Below are 16,214 nucleotides of genomic sequence, written 5' to 3'. Positions count from 1 at the left end.
TGGTGGTGGTCCTGACACCAAGACAGACGTCCATACGTTAGTTTGCTAAAATGAACACACTTAATGACGACATTTTGGAACACAGGTGGTTTTTTTTTCCTGATACATTTATATCATTTTCAAAATCTGAAAGAGAGGTTATTCACAATTATGCAATCTAAAATGACTGTCACAGTGAAGCCCTCTGTTTCGTTACATTAAACTTGTCTTTAAAGCTTATGGAGTGCTTCCAATGTGCTTTGCCCCAGTACGCATCTGGTAGCAAACTGTTTAAAATGGTTACTGCCGATGAGTTGTCTCCCACTGGAAAATCAGAGAGTCGTGGTAACCTCTGACAGTAGATTGTGGTGGTGGTGTTACTTGAGTGCCTCCTTATTAAGCATTACTTATGCTTGCATTGGCACTTTAACACCTGACTGGCTTATTACAATGTCTCTTAGAAAAAGAGAATTTCTGTAACACCTTTTTCTTAATTTGTTTTTTAATAAAATGCCCTACCCAGATTGAATTGACACAAGAAAAACAACTCATATACATATTCATTACTTTGTATTTGAGATTTTCTGGTTTATTCTTAGTGTCAGCACACTGATGGTTTTCTTTTGGAACTTAATCTAACAGTTTGGTAACATACTTGTGGGTAGGTTTTCTGTTATGTGACATTGTCCACCATGTACAATACTGCTTTGGGGTTTTGTGGTCTTTTTACAATCCTGTAGGTTTTTTTTTCTCCAGAATTTATTTATCATATACATTTTTAGGACATTTGCTTGTTTCCAACTTTAGTTTTATGTCTAGTTACTTATTTTAATAAAACAACTCAAATATGTTTCAAATCCAAACAGTACAACCATGGGGTTTTTAGGTGTGGAATGATTTTGCATTTGTACTTGTGAATGTATTTATGAAGTTGTTTTTGTTGCTGTTAAGGAGCAGCTACATGAGGTGAGAAGCAGACAAAAGAACTGTAGGATTGGGTATTGTGAAATTAAAAAAACCCCAGTAACATGATAGTGTGGTACCCTTGGAGCAAAGACCAGTTTTTTTCTTTTAGGATGGTTTAATTGTAGCCTGGATTCTGCTCCTGCTGGCTGAGCTGGGCTCTGGGCATGTGTAACAGACCAGTTGCCGAGACCATGTAACTGAGACCTTGTGAGAAGAAGTTCAATATTAGTTACGCTTTTTTCTTCATTCAAACTCCATCAGTGGAATTATGTGCAAATTGCAATGCAGTGACATGTTTTGGGATTGGTGTTGGATAATACCAGTATTACTTAGAAGGCGGTTCCTGTTTAACAAAAGAAAAACAGCAAAACTAAATTTAAACTTTTTCTAAATTTTAGCTTTTTCTTTGGTTCTGCTATTTTGGAAGACCTTTCAGATTTGCAACAGGGACTAGTAAAATATGTAAACTTCATCTTGCCCTTCATATTCACCCTGAAGAGTACAAAATGTTCGTATGTTCCTTTTTTAAGGTAACAGGACTAATTTTGCATCCAGTCAGTCGAGTTGGGTTGACTGAAGGGGTTTCATCTGTAAATGGACACCTTTCAGTTTCTTCACGGAAAAATCGCTGTAGATTTTTCACGTACATTTTTGTTGCTACTTTGTTTGCAGAAGTCAAGAGGAATTACTGGATTGGTTTTATTTTCTGTTTGTTTGTTTCCATATGGTGTAGAGAGATCCTAAACATTTTCACATGCTGACAGTGGATGATTCAGTGCAAGAGAGGAGCAATCACACAAATGTATCATGCAAACATTCCCAACCGTGGTGACATGGTAATTTTGTTGGAAAGCAAGAGAGAAGTGGGTTAGAAATGTGGAAATACAAGACAATTGCTGAAATAGAAATAATTCATACCTTGTTTAGTAGTGATAGGTGGGTTGAATGTTTAATAAGCAGAGGTCACTGGTACAGTGACTGACATCTTGGTTATTTGTGGATTCACTGCCTGTGTCACAGCAAGAGGTGTTGTTTTACAGATGACTGCAGAGCGACGCAAGAAACCTGGAAAGCTTTGCTGATGAGCATGTATTTGTGTATGTGTATATGCAAACACAGCAAGCTGTGATTAGATTCACCCAATTGCTGATTCGCCCCAATCAAAAAAGTCACTACCTGTGTGCAGTCCTCTGTGGTGGAAGAGGTAGTATATGCATATACTATTCTCCTCTCTTGTTTCTGATGCCGGCTGCTGTCTTTTATACAGTTGTATGCTACGTGTGTTTTAGCTTCATTTAATTTGTACATACACGTGGCTAATACATGGTAGACTGTGTGTATTTAGCAAGACAATGAAATAATTTTTTAGTTTCAGAAAATAAAACTAGAAACTAGTTTTAGGTTATGTTGTTCCAGTTTTGTATCAAATATCTTCATATTGAAAAATCATATTGAAATCAGTTTGACTGTAATATGCTAATAGACCTAAAAATCCCATGTATCAGCAAAAAAGATTCTCTACAGCTTCATCTAACAGCAAAACACAAGTTCAAAATTTTATACTGCGTATGGATGATTGATGACGGAATTTGTGTCATCAGCCCGTGCTAGGTCATAATCCCACACTAGTGCAAGGTTTTGGCAGTGTTATGGCAGGTTTCAGTGCAGAGTATCTTATGCTGTGCCCAGCAACTTACGAAGTGCAAATATGGATGGCTAATTGTATTTCTAATGCTAGAGAAGAAAAGGAGACTTATAGTCTTCCGGTTGGGCAGTCATCTGCGTTCTTGAAAGGTTAAAAGAAAATGTAAAAATTCTTTCCACACATCAGGGGTGTATTTTGGGTGAATGTTATGCAGCTTTACAGCTGGTCTTGCCCTCAGGACAATTCTGTTGCTTCTGAAGAAGGGGAAGCACACTCAAACTGATGCAGAAATGATCAAATCTTTCTTAGATGTATAAAGCAAAAAAAAAAAAAAAAAGTCACAAGACTGTAAAGTAGGCCAGAAAATAATTTCTGCTCTGTGAAATAACTGTTACTATGGTGTCTTTCAGCTACAAACTCTATAATTTCAGCTGCAACAGAGGATGAAAATTGATGCTAATGGGTAGGAATTATTTTTTTAATCAAGAGTACAAGACAGCCTCAATTACGAAGGAAAATACAAAGTCTGTCTTCCAACTACTAGTAATTACCACAGACTTTTAAAATTGTGCTCCTCTGTTAAGTATAATTCATTTTAAATTGTTTGTATTTCTGCTTTTTTCCTCAATAAATTAGCCAGGGAAAATCAGCTAACCAGTAACTTAGTCATAGTATCGGGTTAGCTGTATAGTGTTAGACAGTATAGATCTCACAGATCCGCTGTACTACAGTATGGCACAGTAACTAATTTATAAGCTTTGTCTTAATATCTTGAGTGAACAACTGGAAAAGTATTGGATAAAGAAAAAATAATTTGCCTAAGCATGATGTTGTTGGACCGTGTCTGCGTTGCATTCTGGTCTGGTAGCATTTTGTGCAGATACGAGGGTGAAGGTGGGAGTGAGTGAGACTCTGAGCAGCACAGGAGGTCGTCAGGTCCAGAGTGGAAGGTGGAAAGTTGTGGTTCCTGTCTGCTGTGGATGCTGGAGCAGCTTGCAGCCCAGGTCAGATGCTGGAGTTGCTCTAAAAGATGTAAGTTTTTCCACAGCCTTACAAGAGCAAAACTGTCAGTCTCCTCCTCGACCTGACCTTGGCATATCCCACAGAGAGGACAGGGATCCTGCAGGTTTCTCCTGGAAGAACCTAGTAGGGATGGGGGCTGGCCCGTAAATGAAGCAAAGCTGAGCTGCATCTGCAATGTGACAAGTCACATCTTAGTAACCACATCTCCTTTGCAGCGCCAGCATGCCTGCATATGTATTGTAGGTGCATGTGGGTGAAGTCAGACAAAAAAGGAGCATCTGAAGAGACACGACTGGACGTACATAGCAAGGCTACCAACAGAAGTGGCTGCAGGCTCTCTACAAACAAAGAGCTACTGGCAGACAGCATTATTATAACATATCTTAAGTGTACTTGCACCCTGTGTTAAGGCTGCTGTTTCTGATCAGATTCAGCACGGCAGTTAGGGGAGCTCATGTAAGTCACTCTGTTGCTTGACATCATGTTGTACAAGAAGTGCTACTATTGCATCCCCTCAGTTGTTTCATGACATACAGGTTCAAAATGGCCTTTTTCTGAGTTCTGTATAAAACAAAGGGACAAAAGCTGTTCCTCTTGTAATATGAAGGACAGAATGGCTGTTCAGAAAAATTACCTGCTTCACTTGCATCCAAGGCCTTGTTTCAGTACAACATCAGATTTGCTCTCTGGGGGAGACTAGCACAAAGCCTGGTGTAAGAAAGGCCGGATGGTTCACTGGATGTGATGGTTACCAAAGGAGATGTAGGATCCAGTACTTCTGCCAATGATTTCATGTATGTTGATGATGTGGACAACGATGTTTTTAACTTTTCTATATCTATTTGATTTTTTATTTCTATTTCCTTCCTCTATAGAAGAGGTAAAAGCATTGGTCGCCATGTCATTGGGGGACTCTCAAGTCCTTGGGTTTAAAAATTTTGCTTATATTTTTGCAATAAGTAAAACAAGCTGATCCCTTAGGCACTGTGACTCAAAAAGTTAATAACTTTGAAAAGATTTGTATTCCTTTTATGGTTAGAGTAGTAAATCCGGACATTCTTTTTTCAGGTTTTTAATTTCCTAGCTTAGGTTTCAAAGGTAATGCTATACATTTGTCATATTTTCCTGACGTGACAACAGTCCAAGGTCCTGAAGTTGCAGACGCAATGTTCCTTAAACTTCTTTCCTTCCAAGGAGCTTGAAGAGTTTCAGGTTCTTTAAGGACATTGGTTTTAAAATAGAGGCAGGAAAATAGAATTCAGACAAGTCAAGAGTACTTCAGCAAAATAAGCGGTTTTCGTTATTTCCTTGATTGGCTGAAATGATCACAGCAGTTGTTGAAGGACTGTAGTTTATCGAAAGGGAGAAAATTATTGTTCCTGCCCAGAAATTCTGACTATATAATGGAACAGTAAGTGCAAAAAGTGAGGTGGGAAGAAGTGGCAGTGGGTGTGAAGAACTGGAGAATTATCAGTGCAGCCTTTCTTATCTCCCTTCAGATAGGTATATCTGAAAGAAATACAAGTGGGTATCCAAGACCTTTAGCATAATATAGTTTAGAATCCGCCTACAGAAAATTACTTTATAAAATACTAGGGACAATAATAAAAAATGTCAGAAATGGAATTACAGTAATGATAATTTCCCATAGTGATTTTGACATTACAAATACCATCATATCACACGTTATGCTTGCTGTAAGAATAATTTTAAATTTCTTCATATATGTTTTCTAACTTTACTCCATCTTCACTTCTCAGCAGTCCTCACAACAAGTCACAGTAGCTGCTGCCAGTGCATTGTGTAGGCAGGCATTGGCCTTGGACTAGTCCTAGGCAATACCACAGCAAAAGTCAATGACTTATCTGTATCTGCCAGGAAATCTTATGTTCGCTTTCTGAGACTAAGCTGCTGTGAACTAGCTCCTTCCCTAAAATCATTTCTACCTTGTACTACACCCTTTCTTGGGAACAGAAACCATGTAGACAACTATCACACTCTAAATTAAAGGGCTTCTGATATAATTTACATCTATGCTGAAATGCTCTGCAGGTATCTACTCTGCACTGGGCAGATTTGTGCTTGATGTAGGTCAGTTGGGCTCAGTTTGGTGACCAGAGCGCCACGCTGATAAATCTCTTATGTAATTATACTTCTAAATTCATACTTATGATGTAAGTTGGAACATGTGAATGAGAATTCTAATAGGAGTGAGAAACATCTTAAAATTAAGGCTATCACCTGTTTTATGAAGGAAAAAAAAAAGGTTTGGTATACAGCAAACCTTGTTCCAACATAGTTCTCTTGCAGCAGGCACTTCATCTTGGATATAAAACATTTGGTTGCACATGTGCACAAACTGACAGTGAAATAACTATGTTAAAACAACAAATTGCGTTATTGCCCACTCTTTTTAACTGGAGTGCAGTTGTTGTTTTATCACAGAATTTTGAAGTTTGTAGCTAGAATGTTAAAAAAGGATGGATTTGGTTTCAGAAAGTTTACTTTTTGTTTTATGAGGTGTTTTTTTTTTTTTTCATCTGTAAAGGCAATTCTGTCAGTATGATGACTGCACTTTTCAAAACTAAAATATACAAGAATTACAAAGAATCACAAGAATTTGCCCCTGCTTGAGCAGGGGTTTGGACCACATGATCTCCAGAGGTCGCTTCAAGCCTCAACCATTCCGTGACACAGTTTTGCATTTCTTCAAGCTGTGTAAGCCAATGTGTACTGATACACCCCTGTTCCCTCTGGAGATGAATAACAACACTTTAACATAAGAAGGGTATTTGATATCTACCTATCACGGTTTGCCAGAAATGTTTCCAGTGAGCGGCCTCAAAGGAGTGAGGTTTGTTTATTAACAGAATAAGTTCTGCAGAAAACACGTTCCTCAAAATACCTCAGAAAACAATTAAAAAAGAGAGAGTTTGAGGGTTGGGAATGTAATCATCCCGGTGTTTCAACGAGAGAAGTTTTTCCTGTTCATCATGTTGACAGAACCTGTGACTTTTTCAGTGAATTGTTTTTAATGGAAGGTTTTAATGGCTGAAGCCTGGCTTCTAACCTTCTTTCTTGCTTCCTGTTTGTTTGGGTCTGTTTGTTTTTGTTTTTGTTTTTGTTTTTTTCTAAAGAGGGCTGCCAGCTCCTTCCCTGTAAGGCTGCACCGCATGGGTGGGGTACGCAGGGGCTCTGCGGGGAAGGACAGCTGGATCCTGAGAATCCCATTCTGAATGGGAGGAAAATCAGCAAGCAGAGGAAGGCAAGCTGTGAGGTGGAGGATTTTGCTAGAGTGTGGACTTTGTTTTGATTCAGTTATGTGCTGATTAATGTTAACAGAAATGTAAGATGAATGTCAGATCTAGCTAATGGATTGGGTTCCATGAGTTAATTGACAAAGAGCAGTATTTCTTTTTTTTGGATGACTGCATGACAAGTGCATTTATTTTAGATAACAGTTTCTGGTTTCCATGGGGATGGTCCTTCCTCTTGTTAAAGCTATTATTAAGAATCTTTCACGTTATTTGAATTATTGCTAAGAGCTGTTATTTTAAAACTATCTCAGCTGTTGACGCCTGCATTAACACTTTGTGTCTGGCAGTGAAATCTGGGGACGGTACAACTTGGAAGAGGAGTGAAAATATTTTTTGCTGCCTTGAATCATAATGCACTGTGATAACATTTCATGCTCAGAGACTGTTGCTCCCTGCAGGTACAGTGAACTTGAAACACTATAAAGGCTTGAAGGACATTGTCTGGGCAGCATCCTGTGTTGGACCATTCTTGTATCTACTTTCTCAGTGTACTTATTTGCAACTTCATGTATCATGTGGCTGCTTATTTGTGATATTTCTCAATTAAAAAAATGTAGGGGATGACTGGAAACAACCTTCCTTTCAATACGAATACAGTGGAATTGATATATAGTACATGGAGATTTTGTAGACTGTTGACCTGGTTTGGCAGGCTGTATACATGTGTCTGTTTCTAACATTAAAAGAGCTGCTTCTCATGTAGTGGTTACCTTTAATATTTCCTATTTCTCTTTTTTATTTGGAGAAATTTTCAAAGGCACAGACAAGCTGTATACTTGCCTCCTGCTCATTCAGTCTGTGTACTGACAAGTTGCCAACTAACGTCAAGTGTAGTAAGGCCTTTATGTAGCCAAAGCTTATTCTCTGAGAAGACCAATGATAAACTTTTCCTTTTTAATTGAGGAATACTTCGTCTTTGGTTAAATTCTGTGCAACCAGTATGGGATATAATTTGTCACATGTGATAATTTATAAGGGACACTCATGTCCCAAGCAGTGTTGACTTACAAGAAGATATGTTTTGCAGCTGCTTGTTCACTCTAGCTTTCCCTGGATGCCTCCCAGCTAACCAGTACAATCCCGTGTAGTTTATGAAATTTGAATCCAAGGTTGTGTAGCCCTAGAGCAGTTATCCATCAGAAACACCTCAAAAACTAAGCCATGGTAGAAAATGACAGCTTTGCCCATGGTGAGGATGTGCAACATGGTAAGCCAAGTAAGAACACTGGTGTTAGTGTCTTTCATGGGTTCAACAGTGAATCGCTAAGACATAATGAACAGAAAAGTGCCTCTTGACATTGTGAAAAGATTCTGAGCACAACTGCCATAATGTTTGTTGAATTACCTTGTTGCCTGGATTATTGTTATTCCCTTCCATGGAATGGAGTTGCTGGGGAAAGGTGAGGAGCAGTGAAATGGGAAACCATGCAGTCTGGTTCTGAAGCTTCTTAATATTTAGTGCCGTCCAAATTTCTGGTGTAATTTTTTCTCTGGGTGGATGGCTTTGAGGTGCATGAAGGGAAATACTTGATTTGAAGGCATCAGCAGAAAGAGCTACCAGTTTACACTGAAGCTGATCTGGTTCATCAAAGCAGGTTATTAAAATACAAGTTACTGATAATTCAAGTGGAAAAACAATGTTTCCCGGAGAGATATTCACTCACTAGTTTTCCAGTGTCCCAAGCAGACCCTTTTTTCTGCTTATCGTTTTTTCCCCTTTTAGGCTCTGACTTTGTCTGTCTAAAGAGTTCTTCCTCATCTTAGAACCAATATTTTTTATGCTTTATTCTTTACACTTCCATTTAGGATTAGTCGGCACCAGAAGTAATTTAATTTCCTTGTGACTCTCTGATGTGTAAAAGACAATATGACAATCTGTAGAAGTAATTAACAGTTGAGAATCTGGAGTCTTGAATGAAACTGTAGGACCCTGAAGAATAGCTTAGGAGTTCTGTAGCAGCTTCTGAAGTATTAATGAAAACCCCTCTGATTTCTTTTATTTTTCCATACATCATTTATACTCATTTTAGTGGAGGTAAAATTTGCTTTGGAAGTAAGGTTATAAAATCAATGCAATTTAAACTAGATGAAAGATTTCAATTTAAAAAAAGAAAAACAACAAACCGCCCCAGCTTCTCCCCTACTCCAGGGAATTGTAATAATACATTATTACTGTGTGAGAAGTACTTCTTTAATAACTGGAGAGTTAGAGAGATTCTGGAAAGCAAGTGGTTTGATTGACTGAATATCTCCTAGCAACTTAGAAAGCTTTAAATACATCTGATTGAATACTGCCTGTAGAATATATTGTCAAGCCCAAAGCACCTGCCAAAACCACACGATGATTCCATTCTATAAAGCACATCAGATAGTAAATATGTAGCTCAATATTTTGTCAGCTACCAAAAAGGAATTTGCATAAGACACATGACACAATATATAGAAAATTGAATTCCAAATGACATTCAAGTACTGCAGACCTAAATAGTATGTCTGTGAGGCAGATTTTAAAGTTAATACTGCATGCTTCTACTGAAGCAGTGCACTGGCTTATCAAGAAAGCTAAACTTGACTCTCTGGTATTTCTTGGTACTTGCCTCTTGGTATACACATTGGCCATGTGAAGAAGAATATGATCTTTCTGGTGTTTTATGTGGGCAACCATAGGAGACCTCTACTCGCCAAACAAAAGCTTGGGGGTTTTTTGTTGGTTAGAGGAAAAGTCAAGCCAAAGAATGGTAGTGTCAACGGACAGAAGTGTGAAGGACTGCAGCTGCTTTTTCATATCTCAATCAGCAGCTTAAGATGCTGTCTTCTCTCATTGTGTGTATTTGCAGATACCCTACAAAAACACTAAAACACTAACAAATCTGACTGCCTCATAAATTGATTACACTTCAACTCAAAAGAGCTTCTGGTAAGTGTCAGCAACATATAGTATCAACAACATGCTATTGTTGATGTAGTCTGCAATAAGAACAACTTAGCTTTTCTTGGAGGCAGGAAGGTAAACTCTACTTTGCATGCTGTCCAGCTGCACCAGAGTAAATGGAGTTGTCTTGTCAAGCAGTATTTTTATGGTGGTAGCTATGCTTTGGTTGATCTGGTGGTACTGCACAGTATGTCACCACAAGAAATAAAATACAGGAGTATCAGATTTTATTAAGATGATACTGGCCTTTACCGTGTAGTTACTGCTAGTGCAGAACAACTGGCTCATACACGAGCTATGCACTGAGCACAGCTGCATCATTTGGCCATGAGAATTTTATGGATTCAACCAATACCTGTCATTCAGGTCGATTTTTGCCTGGTGCATAGTGAACTGGATAACAAAGAATGACTGCAGTATTTCTTCAGTACGAAAATCTGAACATAGTTTAATCAATCTCATGCACTGAGCTATTATATTTTATTTTTGTCTTGGATTTGCTGTCTGCTAAGATGATTTAATGACTGTCTATTGCTTAGTGTCTTACGGAAGGAGAGCTACATTAGAATTGATTAGCTAGGGAATAGTACCATCAAGAGATGTGTGCTCCACTAGAGAATTTTCTCCATTAAAACCACTGTGAAGAGTTATAGGGAGAGTTGTATAAAGTATGTTTGCTTTAATTTCTCTGTCAGATTATTTCATAAAAAGGTGAATGCTTTCTGAAAATAACTCTGATGCCTTGTAAGTTTACAAAGAACGCTGGTGGAACCCCTGAGAAAACTTTGCACATTTCTAGGCTGTTTTTATGACGTTTATGTGACAAACATCTACCTGAAACATGAGGCACCTTTCAGTTTCAATTGGACAACTTGCTTGGAAATACATGATCTCCACATAGCTTTAAAAATGTGTGCTTCTGACTTGTTCTGGTTGTCTTGCACATTTACTTGCTGCCTTACGCCTTTAACACAGAAAGTTTTTATTTCCTGATACATAAAACTTGTTGAGTCTTCAAATGCTTTGTCTGAGGATGGCACTAAAAAGTTCAAGTAGTAGGTGCTGGAGCCTGAGCCAAAACGGTGTCTGTGCAGGCATGGGTGGAAAGCCAGGATGCAGAACGTGTGTTTGCCACTCAGCTGTGCTAGCAGAGATCCATCTGCCTCCTTAGCTCTGCATTAGTACATCTCCATCTGCTTGGGTACCACAGAAAGCATCTGCCACAGTGTCTGATCAGCGTTAAGAGTTTGCTGCCTCTTGTGTATCTCCTGCACTGGGAGGGTAAAGCCAGAGCCAAGAAGATGAGGAGCAAAGAAACCAGAATGGGCTGTCTGCTTCTCACCACTCTTACCCTCCTTAACATCCCTCCCTTCTGCCTGTATAGACACAAGGGGACGGTGACTTCTCAGTCTGAGCAGACCAGGACAGAACAAGAAGGAGCTATAGCTGAGGCAGCGTGTGGTGTAGTTCCACATACGTCGGGTCTGTGGGGCTGAGTGCACTCCCGGCGGTTTGCAGCAAGTGGTTAAGTACACGTGTGATTCCCACCGCCAGCCATCCTGGGCTGAGCTGTCTCTGGGAGTCCTTCTGTGTGCACAAAATGCACTTTGAGCAAGTAAGCATTTCTGTAGTCATACAGTCAGTGTCTGCATTTCCCTCACCTACAGTATTGTCTTTAACTTTTATTAATTGTAAGTGACCAAAGCTTGTGGGTGTTTTATGACATTCAAGAGAAGACTTTAACACTAAATTAATCTTCATTTTTGCACAGTTCTAGTAAGCCTTTTTTCCCTCTTAGCACTTTTTAAAATTATTTTTTTTAAAAAGCAAACATCTTGCCAAAAAGACAGGTTTTTAAAGGAGAGATCAAATCCTATATTCTGAGTGTGAGTTTTCTGACACCTTGGTGTGCATTCAAAGGGGCCCAGAGCTGCAAGCAGTAAGAACAGATTGCTTTGTTTACTCTTATGTTGTTGCTGTGTGACTTGGAATCATAGGGAAATTTGTGATGGAAAATTTCATTCTATGTTACAGTATTTCTTCCTGAGATCCGGATAGAGTAAGATACAATGATAAGGGAAAAATAGTGTCAGAACTAATGCTTATTTCTCTTCGTACTTCTGCTCTACTGCTATCCATTCATCGTATTTGAAACAAATGTGTAGGGCTTGAGTATCTAAACCAGTGGGCTGCATTTTGTGTGTACTTTTGTGAAGTTATGTGCATCAAGTCTTTTTTTCTTTTTGCTTGTCCTATTTGTTTAATTACATGTTACTATGTATGTATTGAATCTCTAGAAAAAAATAAAGACGAATTTCTTCTGGATGTGGCTTCACACAGGCTCGTCTGTGCCATTGAAGTGGTCAGTGGAAAGAAAAGCAAGCTGCTGTGATCCACTTACACACAAACAGATTAAAACTATGTGTTTACATGCAGTGTATTTTTATCTTTAAAAAACAATGATGCACTATTTATTAAAATATGACCCCTTTAGCAAATTTCTACATTTGAATACTCAGGATGGCTTATTTAATGCAGGAGTCAACATAAGCATCTAAAAAACATTGTTTGGATATCCTGCTTAGGTATTTGCCTCTGAAATTCCCGAATTCATTCATTACTAGATGTTGTGAGGAGATAGCTGGGGAATAACTGTTTTCAGTCATCTGATTTATAAAGCCACTAGCCAATACACATACTTTTTAGTTTGAGCAGTGTGACAGTTCAACTCAGTGACTCCTGGCAAACTCCAAACAAGTATTTTTATTTGCAGTACTAGGGAAAACTCAGATCTGTTAAAATTATTGTTGCTGGGTTTTGGGGGTGGTTGTTTGGTTCATTGGGTTTTCTTTTTTTTTTTTTTGCTTTGTTATCATTGCTGTCTTTACTTGCAGGTAACATCATGGTGCTGTGGTCAACTTGCAGAACATCGGTACTTAAATCTGTAACAAACCGATTGATTAAGAATTTGGCCTGCTCGGGGATCTGCGCCAGCCTCGTCTGTGTGCCTTTTGACATTGCTCTCAGTGCCAGTCCACACTGCTGCTGGTGGATCTATACGATGCTCTTCTGTAGAATTGTCAAGTTTCTGCACAAAGTCTTCTGCTCAGTGACCATCCTTAGTTTTCCAGCCATTGCTCTTGACAGGTACGAGATCAAATTTGCCAGGATCCTTGATTTTTCTTTCTTCTTTCTGCCTTTGAAACCCTTTTCTTCTTTTCATATTAGTCTTGTAAATGCTATTTAGTGTTGCCTTATGCCATTACATGAACTGCTCTTGTTCCCATTCTTTGCTCACAGTGTACAGCTTCTTTCCAGAATGTACTCGCATAAATATTCTTCTCTGTAACATTGAAAACCTTTGTTTTTCAGTTTACTCTGATATCTCTGGACATTTATAAAGGACTTTGAGTCTATAGATTTGTCTTTGGATAAGTTGTTATCCCTTTTTCTTCTTGTTAATAATTCTTGTTCAGTAATGGAACTTGGAGCCAGACATCAGATTATAGACAAGATGCACATTTTTAATGGTGGAAGTTGAAAGCCATTGCCCATTAGAAGAATTTAACAATGCCTGAGGTAGATTGTCCATCAATTTCAAATTTCAAATGTAGATTTGTTTTAAAAAAACCCAAACAATATTAATACAACCAGAATTAATTTGGAGAGGTTTTGTATGTAGAAGATTGGTCCAAAACAAAAGTGGACCTTTGGACTGAGTTGTTATATTCCATTCATTTTGCTTATTATTATTAGCAGTCACTGATCCCACTGAAATGCACAGCTCTATCATCTTGACAGTGACTGCAAGTTAGATATTTTTAAGGAAGGGTAGGTACTGGTTTAATACAGTTTACATTACTAAACAGTGGATTTATACATGCTGGATAAAATTATTGTTAGTCTGTTATTGTGTCTCACCACAGAATAAATCAGCTCTACAAAAACAAACTGTATACCTAATAAAGTGATATATCTTTTACTTTAATGATAATGTCTTGATAAATGCAGTATCACTATCTGTAATGCACAGCATTGTTGCCACTGGAACAGCATATTTTGCCCTTCATCAGTAAAACTTGTGATCTTCCTCACAAAAACAACAAACTGCTACCACTTACAATGATAAGCATAAAAGGACAGGTCTCTCATGAAAAGTCTGTGAGCTTAAAAGTCCACAGTAGTAAGCAAACAGTGAGTCAGTGCCTGAAATCTGAAGTGCATGTCAGATATTTTTTTTTTAAATGCACACAGAATGTTCAGTGTTTCACTGCTCTTTTGCTCAGGGCCTTGCCAACCGGAGCTTGTGCAAAACAAAACCCCATTGTACTTCCAGTAGCTGGCTGCATGTAATTCGTGACCAACAGCTCTTTCCAAATATCCACAAAAAAAGTCTTTCATTAAGCAGCTTTTCAAATTAACTATGAGTCTGGCCTTTCAATGAGACATGTTTTCTGAAATGTTGTGCTGTATGCAATATACTGTCCAGTGTACAAGTAAATGATGAAATCTTCAAAAATAGTGTTCATGCACATCAGCCAAAAAAATGTAGACCCAATTATTGAAAGAATTGTTCACCACCAATAATGTGATCCTGAAGTTTGAATAGTCAATTTTTTTTTTTCTATGCATAGAACTGCAAAGGCAGACCCTTGGTTTTTTTTTTCCTCTCATAAGCATGTAGTCAGTTGGCAACCCTGACAGGGATTTGGGGTGTTATGTTCAGACAGCTCCTGAGAGGCTTGTCATAAGCACTATGCTCATTGTAGACATCACCCTTTGTATTGTACCAGTTGTATTTTTTGTAATTTTTTTTTTTTTCGACAGGTACTACTCTGTTTTATACCCTCTGGAAAGAAAAATATCTGATGCAAAATCCCGAGACCTGGTTATCTATATCTGGGCCCATGCAATAGTTGCCAGCATTCCAGTATTTGCTGTGACCAATGTATCTGATATTTATGCCATGTCCACCTGTTCTGAATCACGGAGTTACTCCCTTGGCCACCTGATATACGTCATCATCTATAACATCACCACAGTGATTGTACCAGTGGCTGTGGTATTTCTCTTTATGATTCTTATTCGCAGGGCATTGAGTGCCAGCCAGAAGAAAAAAGTCATCATAGCTGCCTTAAGGACCCCTCAGAATACAATTTCTATCCCTTATGCCTCTCAGCGGGAAGCTGAGCTTCATGCCATGCTCCTTTCCATGGTTATGATATTTATTTTCTGCAGTGTTCCCTACGTGACTTTGGTGATTTACCGCACCATACTCAATATTTCAGATATTTCAGTCTTCTTGCACCTCACTGCTATTTGGTTGCCCAAGGTCTCTTTGCTGGCCAATCCTCTGTTATTTTTAACTGTTAACAAATCTGTACGGAAGTGCGTAGTGGGGACAATAATACAGCTGCACCGAAGGTATAGCAGGAGAAACATTGTCAGCTTGGGTAGTGTTGCAGATGCTAATCTGGAGCCCAGTATCCGTTCAGGGAGCCAGCTTCTGGAGATGTTTCATATTGGGCAACAACAAATCTTCAAGCCAACGGAAGATGAGGAGAATGAGACCAAATCCATTGGCTCTGGTGACTTTCAACAGAGAGAAATTCCGACCACCAGTTTAGAGATAGGAGAGACTTTGGTTCACAAATTTATACCACAGACGATTGCAGACTCTGCAGCTCAGGTGGCACCAGCTGTGCCCACAGAAGCTGATATGGCAAATGACAAGTACTCCATGCAGTTTGGTTTTGGACCCTTTGAGCTGCCTCCACAGTGGCTCTCAGAAAACCGAAACAGTAAGAAGCGACTCCTGCCTCCTTTGGGGAATACCCCTGAAGAGCTAATCCAGACGAAACAGCCTAAGTGTAAAGCAGAAAGAAAAATCAGCAGAAACAATAAAGTCAGTATCTTTCCCAAGGTGGATTCTTAGGAGGAGGAGGAGCTTTCAGTGACAGAGGAAGGTCACCTTCTATTATATGTGTGATCCCATGGATCTTTGTTATGCTGAAATTTGTTACAGGCTGATTTTTTTGTGCCAAATGTAATTTAAACAAACAAACAGACAAAAGGGAAACGTGTACAAGTGTTCCTTATTAATATGTTTTCATGAAAATGATATATCAAAATATGGTGATTTTTAGTTTTATCTATGAAATCCCTATAATGATACCTGCTTGATTAACTTTTAAAAAGTACATATGGCTTTGGGAACACTTTGTATGGCTGAAGTATGGAAATACGGCAGTCAGTTTGCCAGGAAACCTCATGTCGTATTAAAATGTCCTGGGTATCAGAGTAACTTGCTAGGAAAAGCTGTAGGGAACAGGAGACATGCACAATAGGTAAG

General features: G+C 38.7%; 1 protein-coding gene across 1 annotated transcript; it reads left to right on the top strand.

Moving 5' to 3' along the window:
• Nucleotides 1-12,641: 12,641 nt before the first annotated feature.
• GPR176 (G protein-coupled receptor 176) lies at nucleotides 12,642-15,797 on the top strand (the record flags this gene model as incomplete). Its single annotated transcript, XM_010083367.1, has 2 exons — nucleotides 12,642-13,009; nucleotides 14,690-15,797. Coding segments are annotated over 2 exons (1,476 nt in total), but the record flags the coding sequence as incomplete, so codon positions are not given.
• Between the last annotated feature and the right edge of the window lie 417 nt (nucleotides 15,798-16,214).

Source organism: Pterocles gutturalis, unplaced genomic scaffold, assembly GCF_000699245.1.
Source record: "Pterocles gutturalis isolate BGI_N339 unplaced genomic scaffold, ASM69924v1 scaffold37835, whole genome shotgun sequence".
Lineage (NCBI taxonomy): Eukaryota > Metazoa > Chordata > Aves > Pterocliformes > Pteroclidae > Pterocles > Pterocles gutturalis.
The sequence above is the reverse complement of the archived record's forward strand: the minus strand, read 5'-3'. Positions and strand labels throughout refer to the sequence as shown.